This window comes from Gopherus flavomarginatus, chromosome 5, assembly GCF_025201925.1.
Source record: "Gopherus flavomarginatus isolate rGopFla2 chromosome 5, rGopFla2.mat.asm, whole genome shotgun sequence".
Lineage (NCBI taxonomy): Eukaryota > Metazoa > Chordata > Testudines > Testudinidae > Gopherus > Gopherus flavomarginatus.
Genome location: NC_066621.1, coordinates 111,844,211 through 111,870,246, shown reverse-complemented (window position 1 = coordinate 111,870,246; position 26,036 = coordinate 111,844,211). Strand labels below are relative to the sequence as shown.

Here is a 26,036-nt window from a genome sequence, read left to right as displayed (position 1 = left end):
CCAAAACACATATTTTGTCTCATTCTGAACTCTAATAGTGAGATTTTGGTTATCATTAATTAAAATAACTCTGGATATTCTGATTATCCCTATAAGTATCCAATCCCATTTTTTAGTCCTCCTAAGTTCTTTGCTTCAACAACTTATGCCAGCGAGTTCCAAAGTTAAATTATGCATTGTGTGAAAAAGTACTTCTTTTATTTGGTTTTCAATTTGTTACTTTTTAATGTTTTTGAATGTCCCTTTGTTCTTCTATTGTGAGACAGGAAGAACAGAAGTTCCTGATCTCTTTTCTCTTACCATTCATTATTTTATATACATTCATCACATCCCTTCTTATTTGCATACTTTCTAAGATAAACCACCCCAAGCTTCTCAGTCTCGCTTCACAAGACAGTTTTTCCATGCACTTCTCTTCTACAATATTCTTTTTGAGATGAGGTGACCAGTACTGCACACAGTATTCCAGATGGGGCTTCACCAGCGATTTATATAAAGGTATTATAATATTGTTTGTATTATTCTTCAATCCATTACTTACGCAACCTAACATTGTTTGTTTTTTTGACCACAGCTTCAAACTGAGCTGCCTCCAATGATGATACCTAGATTCCTTTCTTGAGTTAGTTCAGTTAATTTATAATCCTGTAAGGCATATGAGCAGCTTAAATTGTTCTCTCCATTGTGAATTACTTTGCATTTGTCAACACAAAATTTCATTTACCATCATATTACCCATTTACTTACACCATTTACGTCTCTCTGAAGTTCCTCAGAGTCCTTTCTGGTCCTGATTAACCTAAATAACATAGTGTCATCTGCAAATGTTGCTACCATACTAATCAGCCTGCTGCTGGTTCATTAATAAATATTTTAAACAACATGGGACCTCGCACACAGCCTTGAGACACCCCACAGTTAACCTTTTGCCATGATGAAAACAGACTATTTAATCCTACCCTTTCATTTCTTTCAGTCCACCAGAACTCTTGACTTCTCACCTCAAGACTACTTAGCTTCTTTAGTATCCTCTTGAGAGGGACCTTGTTAGAGACCTTTTTGGAGGTCTAACTAAATTATGCAAATGGTTATTTTTTTATCCACTACTTTATTGATATATTCAAAGCATTCTAAGAGATCAGTGAGACATGATTTTTTCTTGAAGAAACCAGACTGGTTAGACATTATCATATCAGGATCTTCCAGGTGTTCTGTAATTCTAGATCAGTAGTTTTCAAACTTTTGAACTAGTGACCACTTTCACATAGCAAGCCTCTGAGTGTGACACCCCTTATAAATTAGAAACACCTTTTTATATATTTAACACCATTAATAATGCTGGATGCAAAGCAGGGTTTGAGGTGGAAGCTGACAGCTCGTGACCCCCCATGTAATAACTCTGTGACCCCCTGAGGGGTCTCGACCCCCAGTTTGAGAACCTCTGTTCCAGATTATAGATTAAAATTATAGATATATCATTTGGAAAAAGTCTCTGCTTTTATTTAGAGATTGCTCAGCAGCTCAGCCACTTCATACTTAAGTTCCTTCATAACTCTTGGATGTATTATCTGGCCTGGTGACATATTACTTTTAAATGATCAGTTTGCTCCAGCATCTCCTTCTGACACCTCATTCTCAGAGTGCCTCTTTTAAGTCACCAGAAAAAGAGCAGGTGCGAGGAAGATATCTCAGCAATGAAGCAAAAAAAGTCAGTTTCTGAAAAACGTCTTTATCTTTCTATCGTGGGGCAAAGCAACCCTGTAGCATACCCCTGGTGGCTGAGGATGACACTGCAGGAACACTCTGCTTCACTTTCCCTCCCTGATGTAGGTCTCCCCTCTGCTCTTCACACCACAGGTGTGCGCTAGAGATGTGGCTTAGCCCTTCAGCCAAGTCACAAACAAAACTTAATCCTCTTCAGGGCAGCAAAAGTCCAACTATAATGTCCTAACAAACAAAGGGTTCTTCTGCACTTCAGGGTTTTGCTTCATCGTGCCTTCTGGGACCTGTTCCCAGCCCCTTTCTGGGCTACCATTGACAGTCTTTCTAAGTCTGGGATATAGCACTAGGTGGCCCCTAGGCTAATTCACCAGGATACCAAGCCTCCTGCAGACTCTGGCTCAGGGACTCCCACAGGAACCTATCTACTCCCTTTGGTTCCCCCTGTACTGATTTCTCAGCCCTTTTATGAGGCCCAGATGTCCATTAAGCTATCACCTGACCCCATTAGTCCAACCCTCCAACAGCTAATTTATATGGGACAGATGTGACTGACCCTACCATCCCTTAAGGGGCCAGTCAACCTGTGATGTTTTCATAATTGCTTCTTATAGCAACTGATGATCCAGCAGACCAACAATTATTTTGAAGGCTTTGTGCTTCTAACATACTTAAAGAATCTCTTGTTTGTTTGTTTTACAGTCACATTATTATTCACAAACACACACACACAATTTTCTTAAGTTTTTCAATATTAGGGTTTTATCTTTTTAAAAATTATTTGTAGATCTGTATGTCTCTGGTTTTTAGGTATTATTTTTTCCATCAAAACTTTTTAAGGGAAGCATGAGTAGCAAATGACAGAATAGGATGGGAGATGGCAAACTGAGAAGAAGACTAGCAAACATACTGCTTCTGTGCCTAGCAGGTGTTCAAGCACTTTATGCCAGCTACAGAAAACAGGCAGTATGCCATCGGTATCCATGGTGACAAGGAAGGACCCTACAGGTTGGTGGGGTACAACAGCTCTTCGGAAGCATTACAAGTAGGTGTAAAAGGAAGCCTAGCTCAAAGAGTAGGTTGGTGAGAGATGTACAGATTGATACCAATCAGTACATACAACTGTGCTGTAGCGCACAGGAGCAACAAATTGAAGAAAGGCTCTGGAGGGACTAGGGGAGCAATAGTGCATGAAGGGGGCCCATTTAGAAGCAAGACAGACCACATCCACAAAATGGTACAAAGATAATGCCAAGTGGAGTGAACTGAAGAATGCAGAGCTAGGAGGTATGCTAGAGGAAGTTGGCCTGGTCCTGTGCAGCACTGCAGGGCCTGGCCCAAACTGAGTGGTGGTGGTGGTGGTGGGCACAACTATTATGTCTGCTCCATAGGTGGTGTTAGAAATCTACTACAGGAGATGCTAGTGGAGTCGACTCAAAATCATGTGCTGACACAAATAAAGACCGGAATACCACATCATCCTTCCACACACGAAATGAGCACATAACCTTTCATCCCTTTATGCCCACATCCCACAGGAGGCAAAGTAGATAGGAGCTCTTCCCACTCCATCCCGTGAAGCTCCATTTCACGTTCAAAACAACATTAAAGCACTTGGAGATCCCTGGGATTTAATGACAGCCAGAAAATATAAAAACTGTAGCAGTCAACACACACAGCACACAGTACAGAGCTGCACAATCACTTCCCAAGTTCTGTAGTGTGTACAGGAGGATGGGGGTGTAGGCTAAGCCATAACTAGGTGTATTTAGTTCACTCTGAGGGCTGGTTAAAGTGGGAGGTCAAGGCTCATGTCCTCCCTACCTGTCTTTAGTGAGATGCACAGCCTCAAGGATGCACAGAGTGAGTGCTCCCTGCAGTCCCACAAGCATAGGGCCTAAAATTGTCCTTTGCTCATGTGTCATCTCACTGATTTCACCACACCACACCTGCACCAGGCAGGGGGTGATGTGGCCCCCAGGTGTTTTTCTAGAAAGCCAACTCATTTGCAAATGAGATGCTGGCTCATTCTCTGCCAAAATAAGTATGTAATCATTGGCAATACCATTAAAAACACATCCACATCATCACTGTTTTTGGGCTTCAGTATTAAGGGAAATTATTGACAGTGATTCAGAATATGCCTGTGCTCTGCTTCTGAATTCAGTGTTGCCGAATGACAGCATTTGCCTATAGGAAGCATAAAAGGAACCATTTTCTCTTGCTCATTCTGCATCATCTTTGCTTTTAGTCCCACCATCTTCACCTCTCCTTTCCAATATCATGACTACACTTCTGTTGTGACACAACAAGAAGGTATTTACAAGGGCGGTCAAGTGCCAGCACTGGTCAAGGGTTAGCCTTCTGGGCTGTAATATTCTGTAGTCCCTCCACAGTCTCTCCAATTAACACCATCCCATGTTTCTTTAAAGTTGCACTGAAATAGTGCTCCAACCATCTTCAAAACATCATAGCATAGTCTGTGAAAGCATCTGAAAACATTAACACCGCAGAAAACATTAAAATTTACTGATAAAACTTTATCCTAGAAATCTGTAGAAAAGGTAAGCTTTAAGGCACAGTCTTGAGTAGTGCAGTGTTCCAAAAGCAGCACTGAGGTACACGGTGTCTTGGGCTTGGTCTACACTGAGTGGTGGGGAAATAGATCTAAGTTATGCAACTTCAACTATGTGAATAACGTAGCTGAAGTCGATGTACTTAGATCAACTTCCCATGGTGTCTTCACTGTGGTAAGTCGACTCTTGCTGCTCCTCTGCAGACTCCACCTGCGTCTCTCACAGCAGTGGAGCACAGGAGTCGACGGGAGAGCGCTCAGGGGTCGATACATTGCGTCTAGACTAGACGTGATAAATCGACCCCTGCTGGATTGATCGCTGCCCACTGATCTGGCAGGTAGTGTAGACATACCCTCAGAGATACCACAATTCCTCCCAGGGCTTCTGTTTTGTGCTGGGGGAAGTAATTTGAGACACCTCTTCTGCAGTATGCAGCGAATTCCTCACAGTGTGGCCAGCTAGCTTGCTCTGCTGGCCCAGCCCAGGAGAAGCATCTCCAAGACAGCCCTTGTGCCCACCCCTTGCCCATGAGTACTGGGAGGTACAAAGGGATAGATAACCTTTCTTCTCTTGCAGGACTGCATCAAGGCTAGTCACAAACTAGTGTTGGAGTAACAATTACAGTAGTCAATTTTCAAATATCAGTAATGTAACATTTTTCTCTTTTAAAAAAAAATATCAAAAGTCAGGAGTCTAAAAGGAAAGAAACACCCACCCCATCTATTTTTACAATTTAAAGCTGGCTGACAATTCCCTATAAAGATCAGCAGGAGGCTGCAATGAAGTGGAGATGCTGAGGAATTAGAGACTGCTAGCTGTGAGCAGAGTCTAGCAGACAATGCTGGGAGTTAGGACTGAGGCTATGTCTACACTACGACAGTATAATTTATGTTGCTCGTGGTGTGAATGATTCATCCCCCTGAGCGACGTACTTACAGTGACCTAAGTGCCGCTGTGGACAGTGCTATGTGGGCAGGAGAAGTTCTCTCACCAACATAACTACAGCCTCTTGTTGGGGGTGGATTAATTAAGTTAATGGGAGAGCTCTCTCCCATCGGCGTAGAGTGGCTACACTAGAGAGCTTGCATTGGTGCAGCTATGCCATTGTAAGCTCTCTAGAGTAGCCATAGCCAGAGACTCCTGTCTAAGTGTGCCCTACCAAAGCAGGAAAGGCCCCAGGCATGAAGGCATGGGAAGAGGAAGAGAAATCTTTGTTTGTGCACACTTTTGGATAGATTTGAAAACTTCATTTTGAATGTTAATTTAATAAAACACAAGCAGAGAAGGGATAGGAATGGACAAAAGAGAGAGTTTTTTTCAATCTCTCCAACAGTCCCAGAGGGAAAATTGAGGCAGGCTGCCCGTAGCATGACCCTAGGTCATGAGGGGATGCATGGAGGTCGTCAGCCCACTAAAATGGCAAAAAACTATTGTGTTTGTGAGTTATGCAAACTACAAAGAAATATCAAATGTGGTAACTTTAGTTTCATGTATGGTCCCAAGTTTAATGATTACATTTAAGAACATGAACAAAATTATTGTCAGCAACACCTCATAACTTTATGGATGTCATCCATTGGAAGTTGGGCATCTGAGTGTTAAAAACAAAAACATTTCTCTAAGCTGCTTTCAATTAGGTCTGCAGCTTTGGGGGCAAGTAATTCAGACCCTGGGTCTGCGCTGAAGCAGATGGGCATGTCTGGCTCAGCAAGACAGGGTGCTGGGGTCCCGAGCTGGCAGGGAAAGCCAGTGCCAAAAGTAGTCTTGGCACATAAGGTGGCAGCTCCCTAAGGGGGTTCTGTAATCTAACCCGTCACAGCGGTCTCAAGAATTCCCAGTAAATGTTCACTTATTGGCACAATAGTGCACTCTTAGTTCTCATTTGTTTAATGACTGAGGTTTAATTCCTCCTGTCCTTATCACCAAACTTAAACTTGACTCAATTCATTTGCAATCTAGGATGAAATAAGCAAGAAAAGTGAATAATCATTCTCAAGGCACTGGAAAAAGGCAATAGCAGCCCAGTAAGTAGCATATTTTATTGGTATCTGTGTTACATTCCTTTTGGTATTTCTTTGTATAACATGTATTGCTTTTTACTGAATTTCAGTCAACTCCATGGGAGACAACAGCATCCGTCTTATTTCATCTTTTAACAAGGACTTGATGAGGTGACACAGGACTGATTCTTAAAAACACATTACCTGTTATGTGAAGCATTGTGTGACAGGGAGAACTATCTTACTGACAGGCACCTGACAGCAGATTTGTTGATTTCATGGTCACTTCATTTAAAGTAACAACAGGGTGAAATATGCCATCTGATAATCTGTTTGAATGTTGACTGTGAAAAGCACTTAACATTGCTGCCAGCTACTACTACCACAGAATCTGTTCTTCAATATGTGCAGTTGTGCCGGATTCTTTAATAATTAAAACACACATACTCCATCCTGGATTTAAAATAAACTTTCTAAAAGTAAACATTAAAAGACTGAAAAAAATCTATTAAATCTATGAAAGTGAAAAAGATTCAAAGTGCTCAATTCAGAGCAAAGTGCAATATGTGGACCACGGTATGTAAGATCATTCTCTGTTTGAAGACAACTGCCATACCCGTAAGAAATAAGTGAGATAAGGATGAATTTGCAGCCTTCCCTCTGTTTTCTAGCCTTTGAGGTTAAATCTATAACCTTAAGGTTCAATGGTCACATACTTTTTGGTTACTGTACTTATTTTATTACTACACAATAATAAGAAGAAAAATAAATTGCCCATCATTTTCGCAAGGGGGGGTACCTTTAGCTCTGTGTTGTATTACAACTCTTAAGCAATTCTGGATGAGAGGCAGATATGATACATACACAACAGACAGTTATCCCTAATGAAATAGGGTAGGAATTCAATTAAAATATTCATCCCACATTAGTTTCTAAGAAGCAGAGTTTATAACATTGGGAGACAGATCCACAGACAATATCTAAATTTTACTGACTGAGTGGGTGAAACCCTGTTTGTTTTAAAGGAACTCGTGTAACACACATAGATTTTTCTAAATTAATATGGCAGTAGTGCAGGTTAGATCTAAAACTGTACTTTAAAACATATAGTTGCAGGACAGTATTGTGCGGCATACATGAATTATAAAATCCTTCTCTGAACAGGCTAAATGAGATGTTTTTTAATAATGTAATCAGTTATCTAGTATTGAACATAGCAGCTATGCCCATATCTTAATTAAACACACACACACACACACACACACACACACACACACACACACACACACACACACACACACACACACACTTTGAACCGCCCTGATGATTTATACTAGCTCCCAAGAAACATGAAGAACACCTTGAATGTCGATATACTTGAAGTTTTTTGAAACAGCATTAAAAATGAACCAGAAATAGGCTGGTTAAAATTTACACTTCCTCTGAAAGATTTCTGACACATTCTGTGCTTGTGAAAGTGAGGGGATGACGGCCCTAGTCAAATACAGTTGAGTGAGCAGACTGCAAGCATCCCACATTCCACCTCCAGTGCAGTTCAAGCGTGACGTGGAGGGACCAGCCTCTCTCTCTTTCTCTCCCTCTTTTACTGTTTTCCAAATATTTTATTAATTAATTTTTGTTGTTGTTTCTTTCTAAGACAAGCATCACTGAAATTGTTCATCACTCTTAATATTTTTCTACATGGTTTAGCTGAATCTCACCAGGTCTGTTTGTTTAGAACAGAAACGCTGACAAGCTGACAGACAGTTCCAAGTACATAGCACGTATCTTACTACTAACCTATGAAGATGTTTTTCAGAATCATTTCATGTAAATTTGTTTACTTTAAATTTTTCTTTACCGGGAAATAACATCAGGGGCTCAAGGTTCTCATCTCCAGGGATCATGTCAATGGTCACAGAAGCATACATTTGAAAACTTCACCGTAGCTTATGAATATTGCTTTTGTAATAAGAACATTCTGTATGTTATTTTATAGCACTGCAGATGCCAATGTTTTGTGCTAAGCTTCATTGCACATTAGAAATAACAATCTAATGTTATTTTGTTATGAAATCTAGTCAACTTAAAAAAAAAGTGAAAAGTACTTTCAGGTACTAAACCAACCCGAGTTCTACTACGATTTTGTAGTTTTAAAATCATATGTTCTTATTTTAAAAGTGTTTGTCACTTCCCTGATATTGTGAAAATGACCTCACCACACAGTAAGTGGTGGGGGCCATTGTCTCACTTGTTGGAAAAAAAACGTGGGGTAGAGAGCCAAGGAGTAACTTTCTGCTGCAGCTGCAGACTAGGTCAACAGTGGAGACACTGACTCATCTCCCCCAGGTGATGGAAGACAGTGGGGACTGTATAGGTCCATGCCACTGCAGACAAGCCCTCTTTTACCTGGACCAGGCAGAACAGCACCCACCCTTCCTCCCATGGAAATGGTGAAATACTGGGTTTTTGTCAGGCTCTTCGGAGGGCACTGCGCTGGTTGCTCTTTTCTCGATGGGCTGGGAATGAATGTTTTCTGCATCGCCAGACTGTCCAAGGCAAAGTGTTTTGGGGTTTTCTGCCTTTCCCACAACAGGTTCGGGGGGGGGGGCTTAGTGGGGTGAACATGAAATGGGAGTTAAGCTAAGTTGTTGCAACTCATAATGTAAATGTGGGGTGGGTGTGCAGTGCAGTACTTTGCAGGGAAGGGATACGGTGACCAGACAAAATGGATTGGTAAAGGATTTAAAGGAGGTATTCTTTAAAAGAGTGGAAACAGAGGTTTCAGGAATGCTATAACTGGTACAGCAGGAAACCAACCCCTCCCCACTCCAACCTTACTGGAGGAGGGGGGATGGTGATGTCCCAGCAACAGGTTTGCTGGGGACCAGGATGGGTAAAGGGGGAGGGCCGATGGAAGCCCCTCAGGTATATATTGAAATGATGATGGAATTACCTGCACTGTACACTTTTATGAGCCAGGTTCTCCCAGACATTTAAAAATAAAGTTGCAGCCTAATTAAACCACATCCAGTGTTTTCTGTCCTCCTCCTGGCATGGCTGGACAAAGATTTGCACAAATAACAAGAAAACCAGCCATAGTGAAGCTGTCTAAGCAGTAATTGCTGTCAAATGAACAAAGTAAAGAAACAAGGTTGGTGTTATGTATAACAACAGTAGGTAACAAACTTTTCATACAGAAATGGGAGTTTAAAGTTGATAGTATCCCTTAAAGCACACGTCAGCTGTAAGGTATGCATATAAAATCCTGTGGTCCAGATGTTGGGGTACAGTGTGGCTGCTTTCAGTCAAATCACACGCAGATTCTAGGCATGAAGCCATCATAACTGCACATGTGAGGATCACACCAGAGTGACAAAGAGTGTTGCACTGCTGCTCCCATAGTATGCCTCTCTCATACCACTCTGCCAGCATAGGAAGTTTCGATGGGCCTTCCCATCCAATTCAATAAGGATAAATGCAAAGTACTCCACTTAGGAAGGAACAATCAATTGCATACATACAAAATGGGAAATGACTGCCTAGAAAGGAGTACTGCAGAAAGGAATCTGGGGGTCATAGTGGACCACAAGCTAACTATGAGTCAACGGTGTAATACTGTAGCAAAAAAAGCAAACATAATTCTGGGACATATTAGCAGGAGTTTTGTAAGCAAAACACAAAAAGTAATTCTTCTACTCTACTCCAAGCGACTACGGCCTCAGCTGGAGTATTGTGTCCAGTTCTGGCTGTCACATTTCAGGAAAGATGTAGACAAACTTGAGAAAGCCCAGAGAAGAGCAACAAAAATGATAAAGGTCTAGAAAACATGACTTATGAAGAAAAATTGAAAAAATTGGGCTTGTTTAGTCTGGAGAAGAGAAGACTAAGAACAAACATGATAACAGTTTTCAAGTACACCAAAGGATGTTACAAGGAGGAGGGAGAAAAATGGTTTTCCTCAACCTCTGAGGATAACACAAGAAGCAATGGGATTAAATTGCAGCAAGGGCAGTTTAGGTTGGACATTAGGAAAAATTTCCTAACTGTCAGGGTGGTTAAGCACCGGAATAAATTGCCTAAGGAGGTTGTGGAATCGCCATCATTGGAGATTTTTAAGAGCAGGTTAGACAAACACAGGTCAGGGATGGTCCAGGTAATACTCAGTCCTGCCATGAATGCAGGGGACTGGACTAGATGACCTCTCAAGGACCTTTCCAGTGCTACGATTCTATGATACCCTATACCTCCTTGAACTGTGGTTGGTATATCACCCATTTGGGATTCTTGGTAAGTAGGGAAGCACAAGCACTGTCACTGTATATGTGCATAGACCCACCCTCCCACCCCCTTCTCTCAACGGAGCTGTGTTTCTCAGTCACAGCAGAGGAGCTGGACTATTTACTGTATCATTAAAGTCAGATGAATGACAAAGAGGAATTATTGTACATATTGAAGTCAGTGGGAAAAAATGCAAACAATGTTTACAAGTTGTTAAAAGTAAAATATCGAATAGGCTTGACTGGCTACCTTTGTAAGATTTTATTACTTTTCGGTACAACATCCAGTGGAGTTAAACTCCTGCTATGACGTTTCCTTTCTATCAGGAGGAATGGCGTTCGGTTTTATATTACCCAGTTGTAGAAATTATCACTTTCATCTTTCTGCCATCTGCAGGATATTGAAAATGAAATGAAAACAGAAACAAAATTTTAACATGAGAGGAACACCTGATGGATGAAGTTATTCAAACACCAAGAATATGCGCTATTGCACATTCTCACTGTCACAGCCTTTGTTGAAAAGGATTTCCCTGACCTTTTCCGTAACCAGCAAACAAATAAGCCCTATCTCTCAGCAGGAGAGAGCCACTGCTCCATTAGATCATTAAGCAGTTCTATTCAGACTACCCCAGTCTCCTGTCCTTGGCCCTGAAGAAAGAACTGGCACCAATCCAATCAGTCAGATAGAAGGAAGGCAAATGTGCTTTCGTACAGTACAGCTTGAAATGTCACAGCAGGATGAAAGTCATGGAACAGACAGCAGTGAGGAAAAGATGTGGTGCTACATGAGGGGTAGTGTTCCAACAACGAAAGGCTGGTTTTTCAGTCTGCCAAACAACGTAATGACTCATCCAGGCAGAAAAATATTACCACCATGGGAATATTTGGAATGTCTCAGTCTGAGAGTAATTAGGGACTAAACTACACCGGCATGCTTCAGTGAAGAAATGAGAAAATAAGCAATACCTCTGTCAAGTTCTGATTGGCGAGTATTAAATGAATATGGGTTTCTATCATCTCTGACCACAAACTAGTAACTTGCAGCAGATTGTCAGAATGGAGAAATATTTCCACTTTCTCATAAAATACGACAGCACAAAAAAACCTGGTGAAGTGAAAAATGTTGCAGTTGGCAGTAAGAGTTTTAGAGAAAATCATTACCATGATTATATAATTTAATCCTTGTAACAGGCGCTTGCACATAGCATTTTCCACCTCTAATTACACTGTCTGCAAAGGAAAAAAGAGAAGGGGAGGAGAGGAGGGGTAAAAGTGGCAAATGCTGACAGTTTCACTTTATGAATAACTACCGTATACAGATCACTAAACGAAGAACACAAATGTTTAATGGAATTATTGTGCTACTTATCGGTTGTATAAATGTAAATACTTTGGCAAGAAGGACAAACATTTTTTATTCTTTTGTATTTCTAAATTGTGCACAATTTGTAGTCATTAAGCAAGGCAAAAGGCCTTTTTTTCTTTATAATTGTAAAGTGACATTATAATTAAATTGTATAACCTCGGCAGCATCTCCAATTTACAGGATCACTTACAAGCTGACTGGACAAAGTGCACCACATTAAACTACAAAACTGAGTTACACATCAATAACCCTTCATTCCAACGGCCAGGTCAGAACCTTAGTAACCTGAAAATAAATAAATATTATTCAGAGCAGAAAGATTTAGAAGGTCACAAATAAAAACAGCTTACAAGATCAAAAGTCCCAAGGTTATTTCAGACTACACTCTGAAACCTGAAAAGACACTTGTTTGACTTCCTTCATCAGGACAGACACTTGTAGTTCTACTCTGTTGCATGCAACTCCCCAAATCAAAGTGAAGGGCAAACACAAATCACCTCTGCACAATGTGAACAACCCCCATTAAGCCAGATTAATAAACTCTAACAAGATGTATGGGCTAACACAATATTCAGCTATTGACATAAATATAAAAATACATTTTTTAAAAAATAACCTACTTTAGTAAAACTACCTGTGCAATAAAAATTAATGAACTCCAAATGATTCTGCACAGCTCCACCAAATTGCATTTTCAGGCTCACATCTTCAGGACATGCTGGGTGGTTTGATACATTCCCGCAATTCATCTTCCTGCTAAGCCAATTTTAATTTAAATGCAATTAAAGGCTCAAAATGAACATTATGTATTAGATAAAGCCCTGAATCTGCAGACTATCATAAATATGATTTTTGGAAAAATTAATTACAAGCTATTAGGGTACAAGTCATCTTACTGCAAATGTTGAGCTAAACTGCAGAATTAGTTTGTCCGTTCCATTAAATGTTAAATACTGATTTGAAGCTTTGCTCCAATTTAATAGCAGTAGGTCAGTACAAAAGAAAAAAATTCTCTCTAAAATAAATTTATGAGATTCTGGAGACTTATCCATTCACATTAATTGAAATTATGCAGCCTTTAAAAACAAATTTTAAAAAGTGAGTTTTTGATGTCTTTTGGTCAACTAGAATGATATTACTAATTAATAAAGCACTGCACAATTTTCTTGTGTTTCTACTTGCACACACTAGCAGAGTATAATACAGATTTATACAGAAGACTTAACTGGTAAATTGGTATAAAATTATCTCAAATGAAAATTTGAAATGAAAATCAACATTATGCTACCTGCAGTATCTGGACGGTATACAAGTTACAACAGTAATGCTTACATAAAATACATTCTAGGCCTAAAAAAGAAAGCTTCGTGAAACTTAAATAAGAGATCAAGCTTCCAATTTTGTCACTTGCTGTGAGCTGGAGCCTGCAAATTCAGCTCTCTCCAGGCATACCAGCAAAAGGATAGGAAAGTGCTATGTTATTTCTGTCTTTGAGCAATGTTACATTACTGTTACAATTTTAACTTTTTATTGTGCATGCTACAGTGTGTCAAACTAATCTCCACCGCTGCTAGCAATGCTCCTGTGAGCCTAGCACAGATCTTTGGCATTTGCCATGATTCAGATTTATTTAAATTAGCTTGTTTTACACACCTACGAGTAAATGTACCAGTTTTAAAACTAGATGAAATTACAACCATGTGATGCATTTTATAATATATATCTTTAAAAGAATACAATACATTGTGCAGACAAAAAATCATGAACATAGCCCTCAGAGATACACAAGAGTTTTATCAAACTCACCAACTTCTCCAACTCATTACTCAGTTTGTTCTTTAATACTGACATGCAGCTACTATATTCTTCCCATATCATGACCCAGAATAGATTAAAGGGATATCTCTTACCCAACACCCCCCAAAACCTGACAATTTTGTATCCACAATATGTCAGATGTGTGCATTTTTCATTAACTTCCAATTTATCATTAAACAGAAAAGCAATGCCATGAGTGGTAAAATAAAGACATTAATCTAATAATAATTACTTATAAATGTTCATGCTGCTTAGAAGAACTGAATGTATCACGTACAGTACCGGGGTCAAGGTAACTTTTTTTTTAAAACTTTATTAAATCACACCTTTCATTAGCACCATGACTTGATTTAGGTATGAATATTAAAAACATGTTGTCCCCCCTCTCACATGCCCATCTCCTGGGTTTGACTTAATTTTGTCTGACTGAATATCTGCTTTCTCCTTATCTGAGCCCTCCCTCATAACTCTTACCTCCTCCAGGGGACTGTGTTTGTTTGCTTCAGTCCATTTATTGTCTTTTGCCTTGTCTACCTCCACCTCAAGTTACTAATGTGCCAACTTCTGGACTTTAGCAGATAACCTCTGTGCAGTGGGAGTTTAATGAAATATACAGTAGTTGAGCTGGATGCCTGTTATTCTGGCAATTCCACTTCACACTGTTAGGCCATTATATCAGGTTCCCTAACCTCATAAAATATGAAAAATGGTTATCTTCTAAAGATATGGTTATAACATACTGTATGCACCTAAACCCTTACGCAATATGATGTAAATTGAAGAGAACAAAAATTCAACTGTAAAATAAATTATTCTACTCGACTCCTTTCATTTCATCAATTCAAAAACCTGAGCAATGATTAAATCTCACTGAAAAGCATAACAATTTCCATAACTCAGTTATGCTGCAGATCTGCAGTTTTCATTGGCTTCCAATTTCTTAAGACTGCTGTGGTGTGATCCATTTACAGAGACATACCATGGTCCTTTCTTGCATAAAATAGGGCAAGAGACTTTAGGATGGCACCAGCCTAGGCAAAATGCACTCACAAGAGAGAGGGAGACCTATCTCAAGAGTAACTTAGCTGCCACTGTGTGGTGGGCATTGTTCTGTGGGGCAAACATATAAACAACATACATTATTTATTGAGCTAAAATTAAACTGCCCTAGCACCTTGTTTTTATCAGCAATTCTGTAATTGAGAAATATCTAAAAATGCAGCTTCTGACTGGATATCTTGCAATTTTCAACTTTTTTATGGGGATAATCCTATACCTGCCTCTCACAAGTATTTAAGTTCAGTTCTTTTATCATCCTACATGTGTGGGAAACCTTGAAGAGAAAAGAACCTGGGGCCTGATCCCTGTCCCACTGAAGTCAACGGACATCCTTCTGCTGTCTTCAGTGAGCTATGATTCAGGACCCTGGTGAGTAAAGCCACTCTCAGAATAGTCCTAATTTAGTTCTCTTATTTTCATATTGTATACATGTCATCCAAAATGTGAGAAGAGCAGATGCATGTTGCCCTCTCCACTTTAACCCTTTATTTCTATAGTATATTCTGGGATAGCAAAAGCTAGTTAGAAATGTAAAGATTAAATATTTTATCTACAGATTGTCCTTAAATGAAAACCCCTGGTCCAAATACAGTCAAACTTTGGGAAAATTCAGATCCAGATCAGAACTATGTGTCTCGTATTCATTTAAATGATATCAAATTGCCATAATAAGTCTGCCATGAAAATTCTTCAAACGTTGGTCAGGTGAACTCGATGCTAAATTTAATTTTACTACATTACTGATGCTCTTATTTTAATTTTTTGTCAGTTACCTGGGTAACCTCATACTACTGTCACCAAACACTCAACATAAAAAAAAGAAAATATCCTCAGTCAAGCACAAAGCTTCTAAAACTCACCACAGTGTAGTGAATTTTGAAGTGTGTTGTCTGACACAGATGACAACACCCTGTAAAGAAAGTACAGTGGGAAGAACAAGAGAGATGACTTCATCCACCAGGAGATGCCTCTAACTTTGGGACGGAAGATGAACACATAGCAACATACATATGAAGTAAAAGAAAATACCACATCTAATGCTACAAAACAATACAGGAGATAAAATGAACTGTTGTACAGATTTTCAAACACGAAAATCTGGCTCAAGCTTCCGCTGGCTCAAGCTTACTAATGTTTGTCCACTATATTTGTACTTTCCAAATAATTATGCTACTAAATAAGTAGAAAAAGTCAAACTTTGCCAAACTTGGCTGCCCACGAAGCTGTTGAAACCATGAGGTTCCAGTTCAGAACAAGATCTCTGTGACAGCATGAGCTCATTCTAAATAGATATGTGTTCTGCCATGTGAATGTTAATAAATGCGTTGTTGTTTGTTATCATATAATGTTATTCGGTGTTCTATGCAAGGTATGAAGGTATTATTAAAATCAGCATTTCATTTTTTTATTACATTTCAAACTTTGAACATGTTACTTTTATAATCTCCTCATCCCCACTATTGCTTCCTTCCAAATCTCACAAACCATAATTCAAGCTTGATTCTCTGCACACTGTCATGTCCCAATCACTTCCCCACCTTCATTTACTGGATCTTAGTGTATTATTATTCCATTTACATCTGCACTTCAACAATTCTCAGACCCCTTCATGCCCCAGTTCCTCACATTACATCAGGACCCACCAACATACCACTCTATTTTCACACCTTACAGCATTTCTTAATTATCATTTACAAATCAAAACTGCACCTCCCCACACACTTCATCAAGTCTCAAATCCTCACCTTTTGTCTCTTGACCCCTCCCAATCCTTTTACTCCCCACTTTTAGATTTCAACTCCAGCTTTCCAACCACTTTCTCCCTTCTCTTTCCTACCTTCTCAGAAGCTCCAGATACAATTTCTCTCTTCTTTCACTTTCTTTTTCAATCCTCCCTCCCCATCCTACCCTTATCTCTGAGTGCTAGCAACCAGAGATTCCCTCCTTTGAAATATATACCCACTTACCATTTTGTCTCAAAGGCCTGACAGCAGAGCTCCTTACCAACAACGGAATGGGATGTATTAAGGCTAATCACGCATCTTGAGCCACAAATGCAAATCTTTCTAGACTGGTCACATGACAAAAACTTTCAAACACTGCAGGAGAGATGAGTTTTAAGACTGGCTACCCAAAACCACCCTCCACCATCATTCCTTACAGTGCTAGGAATTACTACAATTAGCCATGCAGTCTCAAACTGAAGCTTTTCAAATCCATTTCTTCCCCCCAGAAAACCAAGCACTATGAGGCATGGATAATCCTGGGGAACTAAGGTGCCCATTTCATCCCTGTGCATGAGTTGTGTACATGAGTATAGGCGTGTTTTTTACTGCTGGCCTTTGGGTTTCAAACACAAGTAGTATGAAGTTCCCCGCACTTTTAGTCACAAAAATAAACCAACAGCACTTATATTTTCATATATTGATTGATTTTAAGGCCAGAAGGGACCAGTAGACCATCTAGTCTGACTTTCCGTATACTGCAGACCATTAAATTTCATTCAGTTACACCTGTATAGAGCCCAATCATTTATTTTAAAAATAGTTTGTCTCTAACACACACACACCCCTTAGCTTGCCAGCAAATTTTTTCAAAACACTTAGTTTTAAAACTCACAGGGTAAAGAATGGATTTGGATCAGGTAGAGCTTTGTTAGATCTCAAGGACTGACATTAATTACAATCAGTTTTAAAAGCACAAGTTACAATATATCATTCTAGTTTTATTTTCTATTATGCCAAGAATCTGTAAATTACATACTTTATTAATAAATGCTAAAAGACGCTCAATATATTTTCTACACGCCTCTGTCTCTGTGGTGCTTCTTTTTGTGTGCTTTTCTAAAAGGTTTTGGTATTCTTAAAAATATTCTATATAATTTATTATTTGATGCCTGTGTTTTATCCATGGAGAGGACCCATACTTGTAATTATTTCAACAGCTTAATAAAAATGAATGAAGAAATAAAAGAGGCACAAATTACATTCAAGGTGTTGGAAGTAAAGACAGTTCTAATAGCGCAACCTCTGAACATGAAAATAAGTAATAAATAGGTACTGCTAACCATTCTTTAGGTCTGTTTAGGGTCAGGAGAGTACTAACTGCTTAGTTTATGCAGCTGCCTAAACACATTTAGAACCAAGACCTTTCTGAACACCTACTGAGAATGGCCTGCAGCCATCCAGCTGCATCAGGGGTATTGTGTGCTGTCTTACAGAGCTAACTTCTTTTCAACAGTTGGGCCATTAACCTTATATTCTTTCCACATGTGTGCAGTTATGTTCCCCTACACATGTGTAAGTACTGTAGGTTTCACAAAGGTACATGATAAGTTAAAAAAACCTGAAAAAATAAAAGCAATCTCCATTAGTTGAGAGTCTCTTTGCTGGTAGGGTTCCCATACTGCCACTTTCCTTCACCAACATTGCAGATACACTGTGAAATATTCAGGGAAACACCCACTGCGATAGTGGCAGCTGCCTCCCTTTCAGGAATGATGACACTCGGCAGAGGTAATCACGTAACAGTGGCACTTCTATATAGGAGCAAAATGTGCACTTTCTTTCTGCAGGGGATATAGATATTAATATTTATGGACAGTGGTAGTTCAGGAAGTAAAACACTGAAAATGAAGCTCTAATGTACACTGAATTGCATTACCTTTAGTGCTGTATATTAAAAGTATCTGCAGTCAAGTGACTGAATTGTCTTAACTCCACAGATCCACTGCATTTACCAAATACTGGGAACACTAATACTACTATAGGAATATCACAGGAACAGCATTAAAATCTTCAGGACAAGACTTCCCATGAAATGAATATGTTTTCATGGGAAACTCTAGCCCTACGAACAGAAACTTCACATGCAGACTGAAAACTATGGAACCTAATATAATGTTAACATGAAAGCAACTGTATCAGCATACTATGTGATGCATACACATATAGTATTGGATCCAACACTGATTTCACTTACACTAGTGAGAATCAGGAATAACTCCATCAAAGTCAATAGTGTTACCCAGCTGTAACATTAGTATAAATGAGATGTGAATCAGGCCTATTATTAATGGAACGTGTAACAGGACACTAACAAAAGGAAACAAGGTTGAGATATTTCAGGATCATGCTATTTGTAGATAAATTATTATTAAACCCCACGCTATCCTAAAGTAGGGGTTTGACATAGTATATTGAGCTAAGCAAGGAAAATTAGACTGAGGGGTCAGTGCCACTGTTTTTTGAACTTACTCTTAGTGTGCCTACATAATTAAAGAATTTTTCAACTGTAGGCAATTTCCAGAATGAATACTGGACTGAAAGAAGTTCAAGACAAAATAGCCTTTTATCACCATTTTGATTTTCTCTTGTCCCCTAGTCTTCATCTTTTTCTCATTCTCTGGTTCTCGTTGCTCTCCCTGAGTTTGGTTGACTCATCTACCTTGGTATTTTTATGGTCCTGTCATAACAGTAACTGAATGACTCAAATAACAATGAATTTATCTTCACAGCACCATTGTGAGGTAGAGAAATATAATTATCCCCATTTTAGAGATAAGGAACTAAAGGCAGAATGAGATTAACTGATTTGCCCAAAATCATGCAAGAAGTTTAAAGGAGCGCCAGAAACTGTACTCTTACCTCTTTACTTCCAGTCCCATGTCTTAACCACAAGATCATCCTTCCTCTCTCGTTCATAAGCCATTCTGTTCTCCACCTTTTTTTTCAAATTCACCATGATTCCTTCCATATTATTTTTTATCTTTCTTAAGACATCCATCTCACCTTTCTCTAACTTCTTCAACCCTTCCCTTCGCCCTTTGCAAGAGATCATCTGTTTCTCCTCTGACCTCCATCTTGATTTTAAGCACTAGGTCGTGGATCTCTCTTTCCCTCTGCCTCTCCTCTCTTTTCTTATGGTTCCACTCCCTCCCCACACCTCGTATCTGGTACTCTGGATCATCTGCTGATAATGATGTTCCCAGGACATGGTCTCAGAAAATGTGAGATTTTTACTTCTGGTAGGCTGCCTCATCATGTGTCTAGCCCTCTCCCAATGCCTTTGCTCAGTTGGCCTGGGACTACAGGTCTTTGACTGGTTGAATTTTATTCTTACATTGTAATGTGCTTTATTGGAAGGCACTAGATACATTAGTGGACTACCTCCTACTTGCCATCATCAATGGACTAACAATCATACTCATGGCACCGGATCTCTCAACAATGAAGCTGTTGCCATGTCGGGGTGAGTGAAAGTGTACTGTTCTGGTTCAGATACTTCCTCCTGGAACAATCCTAGAGGAGCATGATGGAGCAACTTCACATCTCTTACTTTTGGTGTCTCACAAGGCTCTATTCTCTTTCACATTCTAAACAACAAAAATGTAACACAATGAGACAGTGTGAGAGACATTATAGCCTTTAATGCTGAGAGCATTCAGGCAGCACCCACCATACAGAATGTGGAGGCCTCAAAGTTTGCGTACAGCTACCTTGGCTTTGCCCAGCCTGCAGCTGTTTAGATACAGCCCTTAAGTTTCTGGAAGCAATTCTTCTCTTTTATGTATACATACAGTTGACATGTATCTATTAAAGACCTGATCTTACAAGTCCTTACTTATGAGAACAGTCATTACTCATGAGAACAGTCATTACTCATGCAAACTGCCCCACTGAAACTATTCATGTAAAGGTTTGCTGGATGATGCCCTTAAGTTGCTCTTTGTGTATTTTATTGGTTTGTCTGTTTATCTTTATTCTGACTTACTCATTTACAACTTATTGTCTGCAATTTATAAGAAAACCTACCCATCACTGTGTGTTACACTATAAAAACCCAGATGAAAGAACATTATTTACTTCCTTCTACTCCCCATTCCACTGGGCAGTTTGACGAAGTACTGTACACTGTTGCCAAGCTGTTAAAGTGTGTACGGTAAGTAGCAATTCGATAACCAGCATAACTTCTCCACTGGAGCCTCTGTTGTTTCTACAACTTTTTCTACACACAACCAAATGAAGTCAGTAGGATTTGATTTTGCATGAGAAAAATACTGAAAATTTGTTACATATTCTATTAAAAATAGTTCCAAAACATAACTAGTGTAAAGTAAGTATCACAGCTGTTACTTTTACTATTGAAAGAAAAGTGTATCAATCCAGTTTTTTTAAAAGCAGCAATTATTCAGACTTTTACAATTAAGTTATTTTACAGCTATAGCCCAGCACACATACAAAGAAATGCATTTGTAATGGCTAAAAATCTATGTATGTCTATATGGAAACCTGGAAACCTACCCTGCGGAAGGCTATAGGGCTAATACTCCGGTAAAGAAAACAGCAAACCTCAATAGCTATGTGAAAATAAACTCTAACTTACACAAGCTAAGGCTTCAATCCCAGAAAGACGTATGCATGCACTTAACTTTATGTACTTGAGTACTCCTATTGACTTTAATAGGGCTGCTCACCTGCGTAAAGCTAATCATGCGTGTAACTCATCTATGTAAAGAATTTGGACCTAAATCAAGGAAATCCTGCACAATACTTGGCCTTTATGCTAATTTTAAACCTTAATTTAATTCAAAACTGCTAATTTAAAAAACCCTAAAAGATGAGGGTGGGGACAAATTGAAACTATAACAGACTTAACTATATTGTTGCTACCAGATATTACAATAACATACTGATGACAAATTAACAAAACTGACTGAAACCTCACACACATGCTGGTATAATTAAACATTCTGTTTTCCTTTACAAGAGGCTTAGTAGAAACAAGACAACAATTAAAAAGTGAGCATTTCTGTTCTTCAGAGAGCAGAAAACCCAATCACTTGAACTTTTCAGGCTGTGTTTGTTTTGTAACAGTTATTTTACATGCGCCAAGAATGTAGGGCATGCACACAAACCAACAGAGCAGCTCCAAAGGGTTCTTGTGAAAGCGTGTAAAATATCATTGTCTCCAGTTTCTTTAAATGGAAACACTGGATGATTTTAATACAAGAACGGAAAGACTCTTGAGAGGCTAACTGCTTAGGTTTCTCCCTTCCCTTTCAGTGTTTTTTTGTTTTATATATATATCGTTTACCTTCTACAGCCATAAATCAGATAACTGAAGTAATCACAGACTGCTGGGACACAGCGTTACAGACCAGAAAAACCAGAAAAACCGATCTTTTAAATCAATGTTAGCAAAAAAAAAAAAAAAGTAAATATTTAATTCTCATATCCATTTTAGATAATCAGTCTTCCGCTGTGCTCAGGTGTAGAATACAGAAAGTGTTCTCATTAATAACTAACTCCACACAGGCTGATGACAGACGGAGTGTTATTCTAAGTGTTTTCTATAACCTCTAACTTAAGATGGCCTGATATTCTTGACGCTCACTCACTTAGCTTGATAGTTATAATAATAATAAAAAATACCTTGCATTTCTACAGTATCTTTTATATTAAGATCCAAAGATGTTTTACAAATATTAGCTAAGGGTATATCTACATTTCAGAGTGTACCAATGCATGAGGACTTTCACTAGACAAGCATGCCTCCAAGCATCCACATTGCAGAGCTGAAAGACCTGTACCGATATAGGCACATCCACACTGGTGCTGCAGTTCAATGGTTTTGGTGCTAGGAGTTCTAGGAATGTGTCCAAGGGTTCTTAGTACCTCACTAATTTGAGATGCTCTAATGATTGATTTGCAGTGTATTGTGGGAGAACTTGTCTGTCCTTCATGTGGAAGTGTTCTTAGCCAGCCAATACTTTTAGCTAAGATATTTCTAATCTCTGCATTTTAGCCAGATGTAGACTGGCACTTCTAGTGTAGGACAACTAGCACAGCATGGTGAGATCATATCACACAGATCTGGGATAATCAGGAGTGTCTCCAGAATAAGAGGAATCAGACCTTTATGGAGCTGTGTGAGGAGTTGCCCCCATCCTCCAGCATCAAGACACACAAATGAGAGAGGCTATAACTGTCCAGAAGTGGTTTTCTATTGCCATCTTACCACCTGGAAGTTGGCTACCCCAGACTGCTACAGGTCTTTGGCTAATCAATTTGGTCTTGGCAAGTCAACTGTCATTCCTGTAGTCGTGGAGATTTGTGGGGATATTAATACTGTGGTATTCCCAGGGATGATGGACATAACCAACATAACAAATGTCCCTGAAATAATAGCTGGCTTTCAGATAACGGGCTTCCCAAACTGCATTGGGGACATCAATGGCATTCATATGCCAATAGTTTGCTAGCTGCACAGAGCACATGAATGCGTCAACTCCAAAGGGTATTACTTGATTGTTCTGCAGGCCTTGGTCAACCACAGAGATGGGTTCATGAACATCAACTATAGGCAGTACTGGCAAGGTGCAGAGGACATTTGGCATTTACGTGTTTGGACAAGCAGGGACCTTATTCCCTCCAAATAACATGGCGGCCATTTGTGCGTCTGTGCCCAATGTTATTTTAGGGGAGCCCTCTTACTCTGTACTGCCATGGCTCATGAAACTGCACCCTGACCACAAAGCATCTCGTAGAAGAAAGTTTAATTATACAGTTTAGCAGTTTAGCATTTAGCAGTTACAAGATGGTGGTGGAGTGCACTTTTGGATCATAGAATCATAGAATATCAGGGTTGGAAGGGACCTAGTTGGAGGTCATCTAGTCCAACCCCCTACTCAAAGCAGAACCAATCCCCAACTAAATCATCCAAGCCAGGGCTCTATCAAGCCTGACCTTAAAAACCTCTAAGGAAGGAGATTCCACAACCTCCCTAGATAACCCATTCCAGTGCTTCACCACCCCCTAGTGAAAAAGTTTTTCCTAATATCCAACCTAAATCTCCACCACTGCAACTTAAGACCATTATTCCTTGTTCTGTCATCTGCTACCACTGAGAACAGTCTAAATCCATTCTCTTTGGAACCCCCTTTCAGGTAGTTGAAAGTTGCTATCAAATCCCCCTTCATTCTTCTATTCTGCAGACTAAACAATCCCAGTTCCCTCAGCCCCTCCTCATAAATCATGTGCTCCAGCCCCCTCACCGTTTTTGTTGCCCTTCACTGGACTCTTTCCAATTTTTCCACATTCTTCTTGTAGTGTGGGGCCTAAAAACTGGACACAGTACTCCAGATGAGGCCTCACCAATGCCAAATAGAAAAGAATGATCATGTCCCTTGATCTGCTGGCAATGCGCCTACCTATACAGCCCCAAAATGCCATTAGCCTTCTTGGCAACAAGGGCACACTGTCGACTCATATCCAGATTCTCATCCACTGTAACCCCTAGGCCCTTTTCTGCAGAACTGCTCCCTAGTCTGCAGCAGTGCATGTGATTCTTCCATCTTAAGTGCACTACTCTGCACTTGTCCTTGTTGAACCTCATCAGATTTCTTTTGGCCCAATACTCTAATTTGTCTAGGTCCCTATGTATGCTATCCCTACCTTCCAGCCTACCTACCACTCCTCCCAGTTTAGTGTCATCTGCAAACTTGCTAAGGGTTCAGTCCATGCCATCCTCCAGCTTATTAATGAAGATATTGAACAAAACTGGCCCCAGGACTGACCCTTGGAGCACTCCGATTGATACTGGCTGGCAACTAGACATGGAGCCATTGATCTCTACCCGTTGAGCCCAACGATCTAGCCAACTTTCTATCCATCTTATAGTCCATTCATCCAGCCCATACTTCTTTAACTTGCTGGCAAGAATACTGTGGGAGACAATATAAAAGCTGTGCTAAAGTCAAGGAATAACAGATCCACTGCTTTCCCCTCATCCACAGACCCAGTTATCACCTCATAGAAGGCAATTAGGTTAGTCAGGCATGACTTGCCCTTGGTGAATCCATGCTGACTGTTCCTGATCACTTTCCTCTCCTCTAAGTGCTTCAGATGTCTAAAGGCAAGATGGTACTGCCTACAAAACCATTTGGATGACAGTGTGACCAATGTGACCCATATTATTGTGGCCCTGCAAAACATTTGCAAGGATAAAGGCAACATTTTTCTCCTGGAGTGGGGTCAAGACAGTGCTTATTTGCAGGCAACCAAAAAGAGCACCTGTCATCATTGGGGCTGGAGCTAGGTGAGCAAGAGAAATAATGTATGTCTTGTGCACACATATCATTGCATTGCAGGGTGACAGGGCTGAGGAAACATGATGCTGTAATGGGAGAATGTAATGCTGTGTACTGTTGTAACATATAAATCAATTTATTGCTAGTTGCTCTTGGATTTTAGATAATTACAAGAGTTTGATCTCTTTTTATTAAAAGTGTGGATACAACTTCCTCATTCTTCTTTTCCAAGCACTCACATCCCAACCTCTTTTATAACTAAATCAATTTCTTTACAAAAAGAAAAATATTAATATGCCAAAAGTATTATGTGAAAATCAATGCAGGCATTCCAGCTGCCTGTCTGCAAATAACTATTTTAAAAGGTGAAAAGTGAAGTAGAGTGCAAAACTGTGCCGTTAAAGTACAAGTGCTACAGTTTCACTGATAGTGGAACTTGATGTCAAATATGTACCTGTTCTTCCTTCCTTCCTTCTGACTGAATGGGTTGTACAGGGATGGAGTGAACACAATATTCTGCCCTATCCAGTTCATGTAAACCCCAGAATTCTCCAGTGACTGCACTGGTTGCAGGATTCAAGAAATTCAAGACTATTTACTCTTCCCACCCCTGCTCAAAAGACTGTCATGCAAGACCACTGGCTCTGTACTTGAAGTGGCGACAAGCACCCACTCAAAGTCCTCGTAATAGGAGCTGGTAGAAATACAGAAAGTAGGATTTAAGTGGTTCCAAGTAGTAACAGACAGAACAAAGTGAATTACCAAGTAAATTAAAATAAAACACACAAATCTAAGCCTAATACAGTAATAAAACTGAATACAGATAAAATCTCACCCTCAGAGATGTTTCAATAAGTTTCTTTCACAGACTGGACACATTCCTAGTCTGTGCACAATCCTTTCCCCTGGTACAGCCCTTGTTCCAGCTCAGATGCTAGCTAGGGGATTTCTCATGATGGCAGAAATCCTTTGTCCCTCTCTGGGTTCCCACCCCTCCTTCACAATGGAAGAGCACCAAGTTAAAGATGGATTCCAGTTCAGGTGACATGACACACGTCTACAGGAAGACTTACAAGTAAAACAGAGCCATCTACAGACAATCGTCCTGGTTAATGGGAGCCATCA

General features: G+C 39.7%; 1 protein-coding gene across 6 annotated transcripts in view; it reads right to left on the bottom strand.

Moving 5' to 3' along the window:
• The window catches only part of NPAS3 (neuronal PAS domain protein 3), an 828,174-nt gene that overhangs the window by 461,362 nt on the left and 340,776 nt on the right, over positions 1-26,036 (bottom strand). The window contains exon 1 of one of the 6 annotated variants that reach the window (XM_050953871.1): positions 10,826-10,913. The exons of the other annotated variants lie outside the window; for them this stretch is intronic. Within the exon in view, the coding sequence (XP_050809828.1) occupies positions 10,826-10,859 (34 nt within the window). The 5' untranslated portion in view covers positions 10,860-10,913. Of the gene's footprint in view, positions 1-10,825; positions 10,914-26,036 lie in introns of those variants that run through there. 6 annotated transcript variants of the gene reach the window in all.